The following is a 15305-nucleotide window of genomic DNA, read 5'->3' on the forward strand; positions in this document are numbered from 1 at the left end:
TGCTTTCTATTATAGTATAGACGAATTTTTCATGAAGTTGTTCTTCGTTTTTTACTATTTTTTAGGAATTATCTCTTGATTGATTCCAGCAACCACTTGGGAGATTTTCTCCAGAATTTTGTTCGGAAATATCTTCACATCGAGAATTCGTCTGCAACTCGTTCGAAAATTCCTCCAAGAATTTCTCCGGCAATGTCACCAGGAGTTCCTTTGGAGGAATTTCCGGTGGACAATCTGAAAAAATTCTCAATGATAATAAAGAAGAAAAAAATAAGGAATTTCTGAAGGAATTCCTAGAGAAGCTTGCGGAGGAATTCCTGCAAGAATTTCCAAATTCCCATTATTCTTGGGAGGAGTTCTTGGAAGATTTCCAAATTGAACTCCTGGAGTTTTTTCCGGGAAGGAATTTTAGAAAGAACGCCAGGAGTACTTTTTGGAGTAATTTTCGCACGAATCTCAGGAGAAACTGCCTTTGAAGGATTCCTAGGAGCAGCTCATGGATGATTTTCAGAAAATGAAAACATTTAGGAATTTCAGAAGGGGGAGTTTTAGGGGGATTTGAATTTCACTGTGGGCTAAAAACGAAGCATTCGTTCGTTTTTGAACGTATAAGTTTATGGGGGTTAGCCAATAAAAAAGAGAATATGGACCAGAACAATCGGTGAAGCGACAAAAAGGGACTAGCGATTGGAAGCCCAGTTCGTGGAGTTGCAAAAAAACAGCTGTTATAATGATGGGCGATATACAGAGACGCGTAATTGAGTGGTGGTCAATCAATGGAAGAATGTGCAGGTTGAGGATCAAGGGCCTATCTTTTATATAATTACGTCCATCCGGAACCACTGATGATGATAAGGACGCATCCTACCTGGCCAAGGACTGGCCTGGCCACGACGTCAAAATCATCATAGGAGATCTACATGCTCAAGACCGCCTATTGGAAAGTTAAACGCCCACCGACTGACCAACAAAACCGGCCTATCGTGACTCGTGATTAAACTGCGCCCTAAACTATCCATCATCAACAATGTTCGGTACCGACGGCCGCCTATGTACGACCTAGAGCGTTTGAGCAACCTGGTGTCGCCACTGCATACGCGCAGTGTGCAGACAGATTCTGGAGGAAAAGAACGCAGCGCGGGCGGTCGCGTTGCAGCAAAGGATCCGTCAGAATGCGGAACTCTATAGACGGAAACGGAGACAGCAGACCCGCCTATACTTCTTCTTCTTCTACTACTTCTTAATTGGCATTACATCCTCCACTGGAACATTGCCGCCTCGCAGCTTTGTGTTCATTAAGCACTTCCACAGTTATTAACTGCGAGGTTTCTAAGCCAAATTACAATTTCTGCATTCGTATATATCATGACTGGTGGGTTTATTGTTTATTCTTATGTGGCAAGCCACAAGTTATACATTCTTATTATTGAAACTGTAACTCGGACTGAAGAGTGAAAATGTTACAGTCTATCTTCATTTACCTGTCACTCGACACATCTTGCCATGAAGTGTATCGGAGAAAAAGTTTAATTAATGCTTAGAGAAGTATCTGATCGACATAATATCTCATTTATTTCCACATAATGATATTTCCTGAAACCGGAGTAAATGTAATCAATTCCACCTTTCTGTATCGTCTCCTTACAGCGAAATCTACTGCCATGGCAAGCTGCTCGATACGGTGCAGATGGCGAGCCTTTACGCCGACTCGAAAACCTTTGTCGACATGAAGATGAAGAAGACGCCCAACGAGACGCTGGCCTCGTTCAACGATTTCATGGAGCAGCAACAGAACTCCCCCAGCAAGGAGGATCTGAAGCAATGGGTGGAGTCGATGTTCGAGAAACCGGGCGCCGAATTCGAGGAGTGGATCCCCGACGACTGGATCGAGAACCCACGCTTTCTGCAGAACATCAAGGACCTGGACTTGCGCGGTTTTGCCAAGAAGCTGAACGCCGTGTGGCACGAGCTGGGTCGGAAAATGATTGCGGATGTTGCTGTAAGTTTTTGGTGAATTGGTTGCAAGACGAAGGCTTACAGTTTGTTGTACTCCACAGATCAATCCAGAACAGTATTCCATCATACCCGTTGACCATCCGGTAATTGTACCCGGAGGTAGATTTAGAGAATTCTATTACTGGGACTCATACTGGATTGTGCAAGGACTGTTGCACTCGGAAATGAATAAGGTAACGTTTACAATTGCTAGTTTTGAATCTGTATACGAATAACTATACTTTGGAATTACAGACGACGCGGGGAATGTTGGAAAACTTCCTTTCCATCGTCCAGCGGTACGGCTTCATTCCTAATGGCGGTCGCATCTACTACAGCATGCGGTCGCAACCTCCGCTACTATGTGGAATGGTCAAATCCTACGTGGATGCTACCAACGATACCCAATTTGCAATCGACTCTGTTGAGACCCTCGAGCGGGAATTCGAGTTCTTCATGAACAATTACATCGTGGAAGTGAACGGACATCAACTAGCCGCCTATGGATACAAATCAGCAGGACCACGGCCCGAGTCCTATCGAGAGGATGTGATCAGTGCTCAAGTATTCGAGAAGGAAGAAGACAAGCAGGATTTCTACTGCGAGCTGAAAGCAGCGGCTGAGAGTGGAATGGACTTCTCCAGCCGATGGTTCATCAAGGACGGAACGAACCAGGGCAACCTAACAGACCTGAAGTGCCGATCGATCATTGCCGTAGAGTTAAACTCGATCCTTTACTGGAACGCAAAAATCATTTCTGAGTTCTATGCACTTAAGAACGATGTCCGGAAGGCGCAACAGTACGATGCCAAAGCGGAAGACATCAAGAAAGCTGTCAATGCCGTACTATGGAACGAGGAGGACGGAGCCTGGTTGGACTACGATCTGATCAACAAGAAACATCGACACTACTTCGTCCCGACCAATCTGTCCCCGCTCTGGACTGGATGCTACGATAAGGATGACACTAGCCTACCGAAAAAGATTTTGGCGTACATCGAGAAAAATGAACTGGACAAGTACCCGGGAGGGGTGCCGAACACGATGGCCGACACCAACGAACAGTGGGACTTCCCGAACGTGTGGCCACCGATGCAGCATATGCTGATCATGAGTCTGGACGGGCTGAACAGCGCCGACGCGAAGGAGCTCGCCTTCAAGTGGGCCCAGCGGTGGGTGCGTGGAAACTTCATTGCTTACAACGAAACGCAGGCCATGTTTGAGAAGGTAAGTTTGAAGAACTCTTACAGATGTGATTCTTAAAGGGGAAAGATGTATTTGCTTATGCCTTACAAGGTACAAAACATATATCTATGAGATCTATGAAGGATCAATTAATTTAATTAACCGACAGAAGTGTCAACTAGCATGCGATTACCTTCTGCACGAATATGGTTATCCAAAAGATAACCTTCATTAATGTTCCAAAAAATCTTGAAATTTTGAAAAGAACTGTGGCTTATTTAAATTTTTGAGTTCTGTTTTTTAAAGACTGTATCGAATATCTTAATCCATATAAGGCTTTTTTTTTTTTTTTTTTTTTAACTAATTTTATTTGCTAATTATCTAATATATGCATTCATCTCTTAGACTAGGTGTTCCGTGTTTTCTTAACACTATCATCCTTATTTGCTATGTTACTTTTTAGTTATTATTAATACATTTCAATTGCCTCTGGCAGTTAGAATTTTTCCTCTGGTTGAATTGAACCATGTAGGAATTACAATGTTTTCAACTTAAACTAAACTTAACCTATTTTATACTAAGGGTACAAGGAGTTAATCGTTGCAATAGAAGATTGCAACGATTTTTTGTCTAAAATTGAAATTATTTTGTTGGAAATTTGTTGCAATGTCTCAATATTAGAAATTCTATGAAGTTCATTGGTACTATACCACGGAGGCAACTTCAGAATCATTTTCAAAATTTTATTTTGAATCCTCTGGAGTGCCTTCTTTCTGGTATTGCAGCAACTAGTCCATATTGGCACAGCATACAACATGGCAGGTCTAAAAATTTGTTTGTAAATCAAAAGTTTGTTCTTAAGGTGACTCGGGGAAGCACTACACACCGTGTTATTTTTCCTATCTTTTGTCTCTTTCTAGCATTATCACCTCGTAACTTTGGAGCGGCGTATTTCGGTTTTTAGTTGTTTGATGTAACTGTAAATGTATCAGCATGTAGATGGAGAGTAAGCACGCGCCGCTGATACTTTTCCAAAATCATATTTGTTGTAGAAAATAATTAAGCATTCAATGATGAAAATGATGACGATTTGATGATTGTTTGTGCTTCCCGTACCCCCTTAAGACAAAGTTTTGATTTTCTGTTTATAAGTGGATATAGACACCTAATATATTTGTTACATTTGGCTTGAAGGCCTTCAATGTGATTTTTAAAAGTTAATTTTTGATCTAGCAGAAGTCCTAAATATTTAGCTTCGCTAGACCAATTAATTGGAACCCCATTCAAAGTGACAATATGTCTGCTAGAAGGTTTCAAATAAGAAGCTCTCGGCTTATGTGGGAAAATTATAAGCTGAGTTTTGGAAGCATTCGGGGAAATTTTCCATTTTTGCAAGTAAGTGGAGAAAATATCCAAACTTTTTTGCAATCTACTACAAATGACACGAAGGCTTCGCCCTTTGGCTGAAAGGCCCGTGTCATCTGCAAACAAAGATTTTTGACACCCTGGTGGTAAATCAGGTAAGTCAGAAGTAAAAATGTTATACAATATGGGCCCCAGTATGCTGCCTTGGGGGACACCAGCCCTTACAGGTAATCTATCAGATTTAGTATTCTGATAGTTTACCTGCAGTGAGCGATCTGATAAATAATGTTGGATCAGTTTAATGATGTACAGAGGAAAATTAAAATTCATCAATTTTACAATCAAACCTTCATGCCAAACACTGTCAAATGCTTTCTCTATATCAAGAAGAGCAACTCCAGTCGAATATCCTTCAGATTTGTTGAGCCGAATTAAGTTCGTTACTCTTAATAACTGATGAGTGGTTGAATGCCCATGGCGAAAACCAAATTGCTCATCAGCAAAAATAGAATTGTCATTAATATGAACCATCATTCTATTTAAAATAATCTTTTCAAACAGTTTGCTTATTGAAGAAAGCAAACTGATTGGTCGATACTTAGAAGCCTTAGTTGGATTTGTGTCCGGCTTCAAAATTGGAACAACTTTAGCGTTTTCCATTTATATGGGAAGTATGCCAATTGAAAACATTTGTTAAATAAATTAACTAAAAAGGATAAAGAGCTCTCAGGAAGTTTTGATAAGTATGTAGAAAATACCATCATCACCCGGGGCTTTCATATTTTTAAATTTTCTAGTAATAGATCTCACTTCATCCAAATTAGTTCCCAACGAAGGGTCGAAAACATTCTCTTGATTGAGAATGTCTTCGAAGCTCCGTGTAACCTGATCCTCAATTGGACTAGTGAGACCTAGACTAAAATTATGGGCACTCTCGAACTGCTGAGCAAGTTTTTGAGCCTTTTCGCCATTTGTTAATAAAATTTTATTTCCCTCTTTAAGCGCTGGAATTGGCTTTTGAGGTTTTTTTTTAAGAATTTTTGTTAATTTCCAAAAGGGTTTCGAACTGGGATCCAACTTCGAGACATTATTCTCAAAGTTGGTATTTCTCAGAATAGCGAAACGTTTTTAATTTCATTTTGCAAATCTCGCCAAATAGCTTTCAACGCGGGATCGCGAGTTCTTTTGGTATTGCCTTCTTCTCACATTTTTAAGACGGATCAGTAGCTGAAGATCGTCGTCAATAATAATGGAGTTGACACATTTCGGAATTGCAATGCCTCTGGCTTCGACAATTAAATTTGTCAAAGATACGAGAGCATTATCAATATCACTTTTGGTATCGTGAGGAATATCAACATCAAAATTCCTATCGATATACGTTTTATAGAATCCCAATCAGCTCTATGATAATTAAAAGTAGAGCTGATTGGATTATAAATGGCTTCTTGTGAGATTTCAAATGTCACAGGAAGGTGATCAGAGTCAAAGTCAGCATGAGTTACCAATTGACCACACAGCTGACTTGAATCCGTTAAAACTAAATCAATTGTAGAAGGATTTCGACTGGAAGAAAAACAAGTTGGTCCATTGGGATATTGAATAGTATAATATCCCGCAGAACAATCTTCAAATAAAATTTTACCATTGGTATTGCTTTGAGCATTATTCCATGAACGGTGTTTGGCATTGAAGTCACCAATTACGAAGAATTTTGATTTGTTGCGAGTCAGAATTTGAAGATCAGCTTTCAACAAATTCTTTTGCTGCCCATTGCATTGAAAAGGCAAGTAGGCTGCAATGAAGGAAAATTGTCCAAAATTTGTTTCAACAGAAACTCCCAAGGTTTCAAAAACTTTGGTTTCAAACGAAGAAAATAATTTATGTTTGATACGTCTATTAATGACAATGGCGACCCCACCACAGGCGCTGTCAAGACGATCATTTCTGTAGATAAAATAATTTGGATCTCTTTTAATGGAGAGTCCTGGTTTTAAATAAGTTTCTGTAATAATGGCAATATGCACATTATGAACTTTTAGGAAGTTGAATAATTCATCTTCCTTACCCTTTAGAGAGCGGGCATTCCAATTTAGAACTTTCACACAATTATTTGGATCCATTGAAACGGAGTCCGATAACAATTTTTGTGTGTACTTTATACCAACCTGAACAGCTTCAGGAATGGTATTTGCTTTGAACATTGCATCAATCATGTGATGCAATTGTTCAGTTAAAAATCAAAATCGGAAGCAGTCATGCTACCTGAATCAGCAACATGACCGTTATTTTCCGTTGGGACATGGGTATAAACCTCATTTTGAGAAGAGAAATTTTGTCTACCAGCAGCGATGTTTGCATACGTAGGTACATTGGAAAAATTGGAATTTACTGAAGTGCTTGCTACCCGTTGACGAGCGGCAAAATTTGTTTGTGAATTGTGGTGGGTATGAATTGCTCGACCGGTAACCGGTTTCGGAATTTGAGCGTTTGAAAATTTCTACCCGTCGAATCTGGGATCCGATTGGAATTTCCGTCATCAATTTTGCACGGGAATTCAAAACTTTTGCGTGAAGGGCATTTCCAGAAATTGGATTTATGATTGCCCCACAATTTGCGCACTTAAGATTCAAATCTCACAGGACATGCGTCCTTGGCGTGAGAGGTTCCACCACAAATCATGCATTTAGCATCCATGTGACAATGTTTGGTTCCATGACCCCACTTTTGGCACTTACGGCACTGGGTGGGGTTTTGGAAATTTCCCCCAGGCCTGCGGAAATGTTCCCATGTAACACGGACATGAGACATAATACATGCCTTTTCCAAACTTTTCATATTATTTAGTTCACTTTTGTTAAAATGAACTAAATAAAATTCTTGAGAAATGCCCCTCTGGGAAGTACCGGAGTGGGATTTCTTTTTCATCTTAATTACTTGGACTGGTGAAAATCCAAGTAATTGAGAAATTTCAATCTTAATCTCATCCAGTGATTTGTCATCACTGGGGAGACCTTTCAAGACGACTTTGAACAATCGCTCAGTTTTGTCGTCGTATGTGAAGAATTTATGGCGCTTCTCAGTTAAATACTGAAGAAGACGTTTGCGATCGTCAAAGGATCCCGGCAAAACGCGGCAGTCACCCTTCCTAGCAATCTGAAATGAAACCTTGATCCCCTGAAGGTTACTCAAAATCTCATTCCGGAAGCCAGAAAACTCGGCAACAGATACCACAATTGGCGGAATCCTTTGCTTTTTTCGCATGAATCGAATCACCTGGGCTAGAGGTATATTCGATTTGCTCAATTTCATCATTAATCAAATCGAACTGATTGTTCAATTCGATAGGAGAAGAATTATTTCAGATATTAGAGTTAGAAGGAATATCTGAATTCTCCAGCTTCCTTCTATTTTTCCGCGCTTTGGCAGGACGGTCTTGAAACCTTGTTTCTTTGAAGGAAGTGGAGAATTCAGAGACTCCTTCCTCTTGTTTTTATTAATGCTCATGGCTGAGCGTGGAGACGTGACCTTCTAAGAGGTTTTTCCCAGAACGGTGTCCCTGCAGGATTACCACCGCTTGCCGGAATTTTACTTCCGCAAACGGGTCCAACGTAAAACGAAGGCACGGGTCCTTGCAAAGATCGTAACGGGATCAGTGGGTACAAATAGCGCTAAGAAGCACCGTTGAAATTAAAATAGCTTCGGGTAGTATTAAAAACTTCCTTCCGCAAAGAGAGAAAGAACCGCACAGCACGAAAGCACGATGCGGTCTGATCCATATAAGGCTGTTTCATTGCTTCCCATACAGTATCTTGGAATAGGTAACAGCAGTCTTGGTCCTGGGATTTAGTAAATCGTTTGAATCGATTTCTTAATGTTTCACATAGTAAATGAATTAAATTTACTGGACCGGTGATACAGAATTTTATATTCCTGCTTATTCATAAAAGTTTCATCATTCCAGAGGGATGAGCAAAGCCATATTTCTTCCACCTGATGATTTTTTTTTGTAAAAAATATTTCTTAATGCGTGAGATAAAATAATTAACAAACGCTCCTCAAACATTTACAGTACAGCGCAGTCGAGCTGGGTGGCCACGGAGGCGGAGGCGAATACGAGGTCCAAACCGGGTTCGGCTGGTCCAACGGTGCCGTCATGGATCTGATGAACAAATACGGCGACCGGCTAACGACAGGTTCGATTGAATAAAAATCATCTTTTCCATTAAGGGAGGGATACCGACATTGTGCTAGCGTGTGCTTTTAACGAAATCGTTTCAAGTTAAAAATGTTTACCTTCACAGCATTGACCTCTTAAACACCGCAATATTTTGCAAAAATTCAAATATTTTTTTCTAGACTGCACGTCACTGATTATTTATAAATTGGAAGTATATTGGACAAAAATCGAAACCGTATTGCAGTGGTTCATCGCACTTATTTGTCTGTCCTTGTTCTGTTGATTGTTAAATTTTCATCGTTCTGTTTATTTATTTACCAATAAGAAAGTGCTCCCTTGTCATGACAGGTTCAATTATTAAATTTCAAATAAATGGGAATGCATGTTCGTCTAACTGACAAAAAATTAAAGGTGACTTGCGCTTAATCTAAGCGTAAAGCAAGATGTTTGAATGAGATGGGTTCCTTGTTTTATTTTAACATAGCTTGTATTTATTTTTTTTAAATAATTACTTTAAACCAAATGTCATTCACATCTTGCTACAACAAAAAAAAACAGAGCGGATTTTTCATTAAATAACATAGCATATTATAGAGATGTAGAAAAGACGACATTCAGTTTTAACAATTCACTTTTTCATAAGCCTCAAACTTGACAGAAACGAAGTGACCAAATGACTTTTACACAGCTTTTATCAAAGAAGAATTCTAATGTAGACTTTTTAGACTAGTAGAGTTATGTTGTAACGGCTCGTGTTTCCAGTGCTTCAACGTTAAAGTGAAATCAGGGCCACAGTTATTTTTGCATTTTATTAAGCTGGTTTTAGATGAGGGCCTCCATAACATGAAAACCTTACAAACAATATATGTGCCTAATCGAATAAATCAGACAACAGCATGTGATAGACCAGGATTGTATAAGTATTTTTAGGAACCAATTTCTTTGTCTCGATAGGTTAGTGTCATAAGTTACTGTAAGTTTTAAATTTACAGTTTACAGGTACATCAAGTCAAGCATGATTCAACAAATATGCGGATTTGTAAAAACATCCTATTCAATAAAGCATACATCGATTATATTTACGTGTGTTACTTTCATTTCATGGTGATGGGTACAGTTCTCCATTCTCGATTATTTCGAGCATTTCCTACTACTTAATCCCACATTCCTTCGTCTGTGAAGATTACAGCATCTGAATGCATGTGTGACAAAATTTCGCTTGGGTTTCCCATGACTATTCCGTATTGGGATAGGGTACATCACTCAATTCTGCATTATGGATCACAAACACAACCGTTCCCTTAATATTTCAACTTTCTTGCCTGATGGGATTCGTTTCTTTCCAAAGTTGACGGAGATGACAGCAAAGGTGACGGAGGTGCATTGGTTTCGTATTCGGTAAACACGGGCATCATTGCGACAATTGTCGCATTCGTCGTTGGATTATTCGGGTCAGGTAAATATAATTCACTTGAGATTATTTGATTTCCATCTTAACTAACTTGATGCTCTCCAAAACCGTCTTTTCCTTATTTACAGGATTTGCCAGATAACTAAATTTCTTATCTTAACAGACCGTGTGCCACTAGAAGCATTTGAGATGCATTTCACAAGCTTTCCATTCTAGAAGTGAACGTGATAATCATTTGTATCACCCTGCATGATATCCTGCAATACCAAATAGTGGATAACATTGATCTTAGAACATGCATTGTTTCATTCAAGAAACAAGTTTTTGGTTTTAATTAACCACAGACCCTCATAAACAAAGTTCCTTATCAGTAACTGCGAGTAGTAACCAGCATATAACATATTTTGAGTCTTAACAAAATATAGTTGTTGATGTGTAAAAGTATTCCAATAAATAATAATTACTCTATTTTGTTATTTATTTTCCCTGAACAGCATATTTCGCCGATTTTTCGGCCGGTAAAGCCACTTTGAGTGCATATTGCTTAAGAACCAAGACTATTTTTTATAATAAATAATTTTGTATTTAAAATCGAAAAATAAATGTTATATTATTTTTTCTGTGTGAAAGCCATTTCATAGGATCTCAAAAAATGGGTTCACTCCGGCACGGAGACATGACTTGAGATTTTTTAGCTAGGTATCTAAGATATCTGTTCCCATGTCCATCTCATATGTACTCATCAAATTTAAATTAGGCATACTACTAGTCTAATTTATCACTGATCGAATCAAAAAATTAATGCAACACATTCTCATATTTCTCATACAGTATTGATCCGATTTTGTCCTCCCCCCGATTAGGCTATCCATGAGGACATTCAGCGATGGGACTGACAATCGAAATCAAAACAAAATGTGTATGCAGTTGAATGGAACTCACTTCTGGTGTAAACCGCGCTTAACAATTTCCTTTGAATTGTTCTGTCAGTCCGGTCGGAATCTGTCAAAAAATCAAGGTAAACAAAACTCGTCAGCTGATCGCAGCTGTCTTATGGATTGCCTTATTATCTCTACCCCCGACTTTATCACGTTTTCAACCCGATTTTATCACGTCCAGATTTTATCTCGTTTTCGGCGCGATTTTGCTACCCCAAATTTAAAAAAATGAGTCGTTCTTTTTTTGTAAATTTATACCGCAACTGTCAACTGTATCGAACGAAAGGTCACAGCGAACGATGCGTTACAATATCCAGCGATTGTGCGCGGAATGAGTATCGGCTGAGTACCGCCAGAAGCTCGACGAACGGATAAGTGCAATCAACGTTAGCGACAACATCAACGATCTATGGGAGTCGATACATGGAGCGGTGAGCACAATAGCACGAGAAGTGGTAGGCACTGTACCGCTGCGAACCAGGACGGGTTGGTTCGATGTGGAGTGTCAGAGAGTGACAGACGAGAAGAACGTTGCCAGAAGTCGTTGGTGTCAGGTACCCGATCGAATAAAGATCGGAACAAGGAAGCAAGAGCAGCTGAAAAACGAACCCACCGCAGGAATAAGAAAGAATATGAAGAACAAGTGATTAGCGAGGCAGCAGGCAGGAACAAATGGAGCAGAATGATAAGCGGAGGTTTTATGAGTCTGTCAATGGCGTGCGGAGAAAGACAGCGCCATCTCCCGTCATGTGCAACGATTAACAAGGGAATTTGCTGACAGATAAAACCGAAGTGGCTGCCAGGTGGAAGCAACACTTTGAGACTTTGTTGAATAGTGAAAGTGACGGTGCATCGGTTAACAGAATTGAGGTCTCCAAGCTGATTTTACCAACACTATCACAGAGTGATTTTTTTTTTCGCTGCACACTGAATCAAAATGAAAATATTCATTTTCACCCACCCCCCTGGCGTCCTATACTATCACAAGGGGTTTGACAATAGCCACCATGTCCACGGACGGTAGCTCATTACCGTCCGTTGTTATTGTACGAAAATAAACATCATGTGTTTTGTTTACTATTTGTTTTGGTTAAATCTAAAAATTGTTTTCAATATAATTTGCAAGATTTACATCTTTGACCTTGGGAATTATGTTATTTGATGATAAAATATAATAAACTTACGAATTGGAGGAATCTACAGGTGAAATCAAGCGCTACACGAAATCATTTTTCGTAACTTGTTCTCCGCCCGAATCAAACAAAAGATATTATTATTGTTTATACTGTGTTTAGCATCACAGTTGAAATGGTCCGGGGATGCAAATCGAACAACATTCATTAGTGAAATTGAAATGAAATAAATGGTGTGCTGAAAGATGTTTAAGGATTATATTTTCATGCCCATAATAGCTGGTATTATTTTTGAACAAATTGAAAAAGTGTAACCAACAATATTTTGGATAAAATCCAGTTGCTTATAAAGGAACGATTCGGGAGAAGTACTTTTCAAAATGTATGCTGGACATATTCATGAAGATGTTCGCTACGCTGAGTAGCATCTCTTGCCACGGGGCTGTTTTCACCTGATGTCTAGTTAAAATTTGCGATATTTTTCTCAGTGTATCAACGGATTGTTTGTTGTTTTCTAACAGCAAACAAGAAAAATATGACAGTTCTAACAGCAAACAAAGGAAAATTTTGTAAACACGGCACCAACACTGATGGGGATGGAGAGGGCTATAAACGACGATTAGCGACGATGGACAAGCTGTAAAGTCGCCTACACTAGATGACGTTAGAAAAGCTATTATAGAGCTGAAAAACAATAAGGCTGCACCATATTATGTCGAAAATATGGGAAGACGAGGAATTGCCTGCTAGCTGGTTGGATGACCTCATTTGCCCTCTCTTTAAGAAAGGGCACAGACTGGAGTGCGCCAATTACCGAGGAATAACTCTCCTTAATTCGGCGTACAATATTATGTCCCGTATTCTGTTCAATAGGTTGAGACCGCTTGAACAGTCCTTCGTCGGCGAATACCAAGCAGGTTTACGTGGGGGCCGATCAACGACGGATCAAATGTTTACCCTGAGACAAATCCTTGATAAATTCCGGGAGTACAACTTGCAGACACATCATCTGTTTATTGTTTTCAAAGCGGCGTACGATTCAGTGAAACGGAATGAATTATGGCAAATTATGCTTGAACATGGTTTTCCAGCGAAACTGACACGGCTGATTCGTATAACGTTGGATGGATCGAAATTAAGTGTAAGGGTTGCGTATGAAATATCGACGTCATTTGTTACCTTAGATGGATTGAAGCAGGGTGATGCACTGTCGAATCTACTGTCCAATATAGCGCTTGAGGGTGCGATTAGGAGAGCTGGTATGCAAAGAAGCGGTACCATTATCACAGTGATCCCCAAAGTGCGGCCCTCCATGCCTTTTCTTCCGGCCCTTGAAGGTTTTCTAAGATTACACTACGTGTGACCCATTGATAGGCATTTTATGACACGAAATGGGTCTCAATATACTCGGGAACCTGTCAAGTTCACATCACTGTGATGTTAAAGCACGATTTATATATCGTGAATAGTATAGTATCGTTTAATTGCATCATTAACGTTCATGAAATTCATAACTTCATACATAGATGATATGTAGGCCGACAGCAAATACACTGCGATGTTATCGCCTCGGGTTATGATAATAGCAAATTCGTATTTAATCGCAGATAAAAGGATCTCAAGATTGAACTACAGATTAAAATAATGTTGTCATGCACTGCTCCGTAATAAGAATGTTTTTATTTCTCAAAATAAGATAGGTTTTGAAAAAAAGGTGAAATTGTGTGGATTATTACCTCCAGAAACTACTAACAATAGATCTTGTTCAGAATACCATTCGATTTTTTTTTTTCAGAATCGCAAACAGATTCTGTTCAGAACGTTTAATCGGATTCTTTTCAGAACCTCAAACAGAATCCTTCACGGACATTTCAAACAAGTTCCGAAAAAATTCTGCCCCGAATCTAGACCGAATTTCTGTTTGAAATCGTGAAAGGATTCTCTTTAGAAATCTAAACAGATTCTGTTCAGATTCCCAAACGCATTCTTTTCAAAATCTCTAACGGATTCTGTTCAGAATTCCAGACGAATTCTGTTTCGAATATCGAACGAACTTTGCTCAGAATCTCGAGCGGATGCTAGTCAGAATCCTAACAAAGTTTTTTCTAAAGAACCCCTCTGTTATTTGCTACGAAAAGTTATAGTGAAAAACAATCCTCGAGTGGGAAAAACATAAGATCAAAATTACCGAATCGGTTGCCATATGATTATTTGGGAAAACAGCATACAATATTTTCTGCCAACTGAGCCAACAAGATGCTTTTGTTAAAAAACATTTTTTATGACAAGTCCGCTACTGTAAAAACGGTACTATAGACTAAAAGTCTGCTACGGTGATAAAATCTGAAGAATGAAATGTCCTTATAGGTACATATTTTTTTTGAAAAAGATTCACTTGAATAAAATATTTTGTTGAAATATTCAACACTCTGTAATATGCAATAAAAACAGAAAAAAAATCTTTCAAGTATAGGTACTGCGGCCCACTTCAACATCTCAACATTCAACATCTGATAGCCCTCGATGCTGGGGACCACTGCATTATCACAAGATCGCATATGCTCCTGGGCAGTGACGTAGCCACGGGGGTGGTTTTGGACATAAACGTTCCTTCCCCTTGCATCACCAATTGTTTTCGAGTATTGCATTAACGAAGTATCGCTGACCAGGGTACAACAAGTAAATGACTTAGGTGTTATGCTAGATGCTAAAATGTCGTTCGACGAACATCGCTCGGCTGTTATCCCTAAAGCCACTCGTCAGTTGGGTTTAGAGGTGTGCGCCGCCGCACCACGCCGCCGCCGCCGACAGTTTTTGGCACGCCGCCGCCTTTTTTGCATCGGCGCGCCGCCGTTTAAAATTTTGTCACGCCGCTGAACTGCAGAATTTTCCATGGAAATTTCGAAGATTCAGTCAAATTTCCGTAGAATTTCTCGAATGATCCCCACTTCATCACGTTGGAACCCCAGAGAATTTTTCGTGATAATACCAATGATTTCCTTGAGAATTACCGTTGAAATTCCGAAAACCTCTCCGTACTGTGAGTGGAAGTTCCGAAGAATTTCTCGCTGAAATATAATTTTTGTCGTATGGCATAT

General features: G+C 39.4%; 1 protein-coding gene across 9 annotated transcripts in view; it reads left to right on the forward strand.

The window, feature by feature from the left end:
- Positions 1-10738, forward strand: part of LOC134223511 (trehalase) — a 155088-nt gene extending 144350 nt beyond the window's left edge. For 8 of the 9 annotated variants that reach the window (XM_062702679.1, XM_062702680.1, XM_062702675.1 and 5 more), the window contains 6 exons: positions 1648-1999; positions 2058-2189; positions 2251-3222; positions 8618-8741; positions 10074-10176; positions 10631-10738. In XM_062702679.1, the coding sequence (XP_062558663.1) occupies positions 1648-1999; positions 2058-2189; positions 2251-3222; positions 8618-8741; positions 10074-10176; positions 10631-10658 (1711 nt within the window). In that variant the 3' untranslated portion in view covers positions 10659-10738. Of the gene's footprint in view, positions 1-1647; positions 2000-2057; positions 2190-2250; positions 3223-8617; positions 8742-10073; positions 10182-10264; positions 10605-10630 lie in introns of those variants that run through there. The other variant, XM_062702674.1, reaches the window with a different exon arrangement.
- The last annotated feature ends 4567 nt before the right edge of the window (positions 10739-15305 follow it).

This window comes from Armigeres subalbatus, chromosome 3 (genome assembly GCF_024139115.2).
Source record: "Armigeres subalbatus isolate Guangzhou_Male chromosome 3, GZ_Asu_2, whole genome shotgun sequence".
Taxonomy (NCBI): Eukaryota; Metazoa; Arthropoda; class Insecta; order Diptera; family Culicidae; genus Armigeres; species Armigeres subalbatus.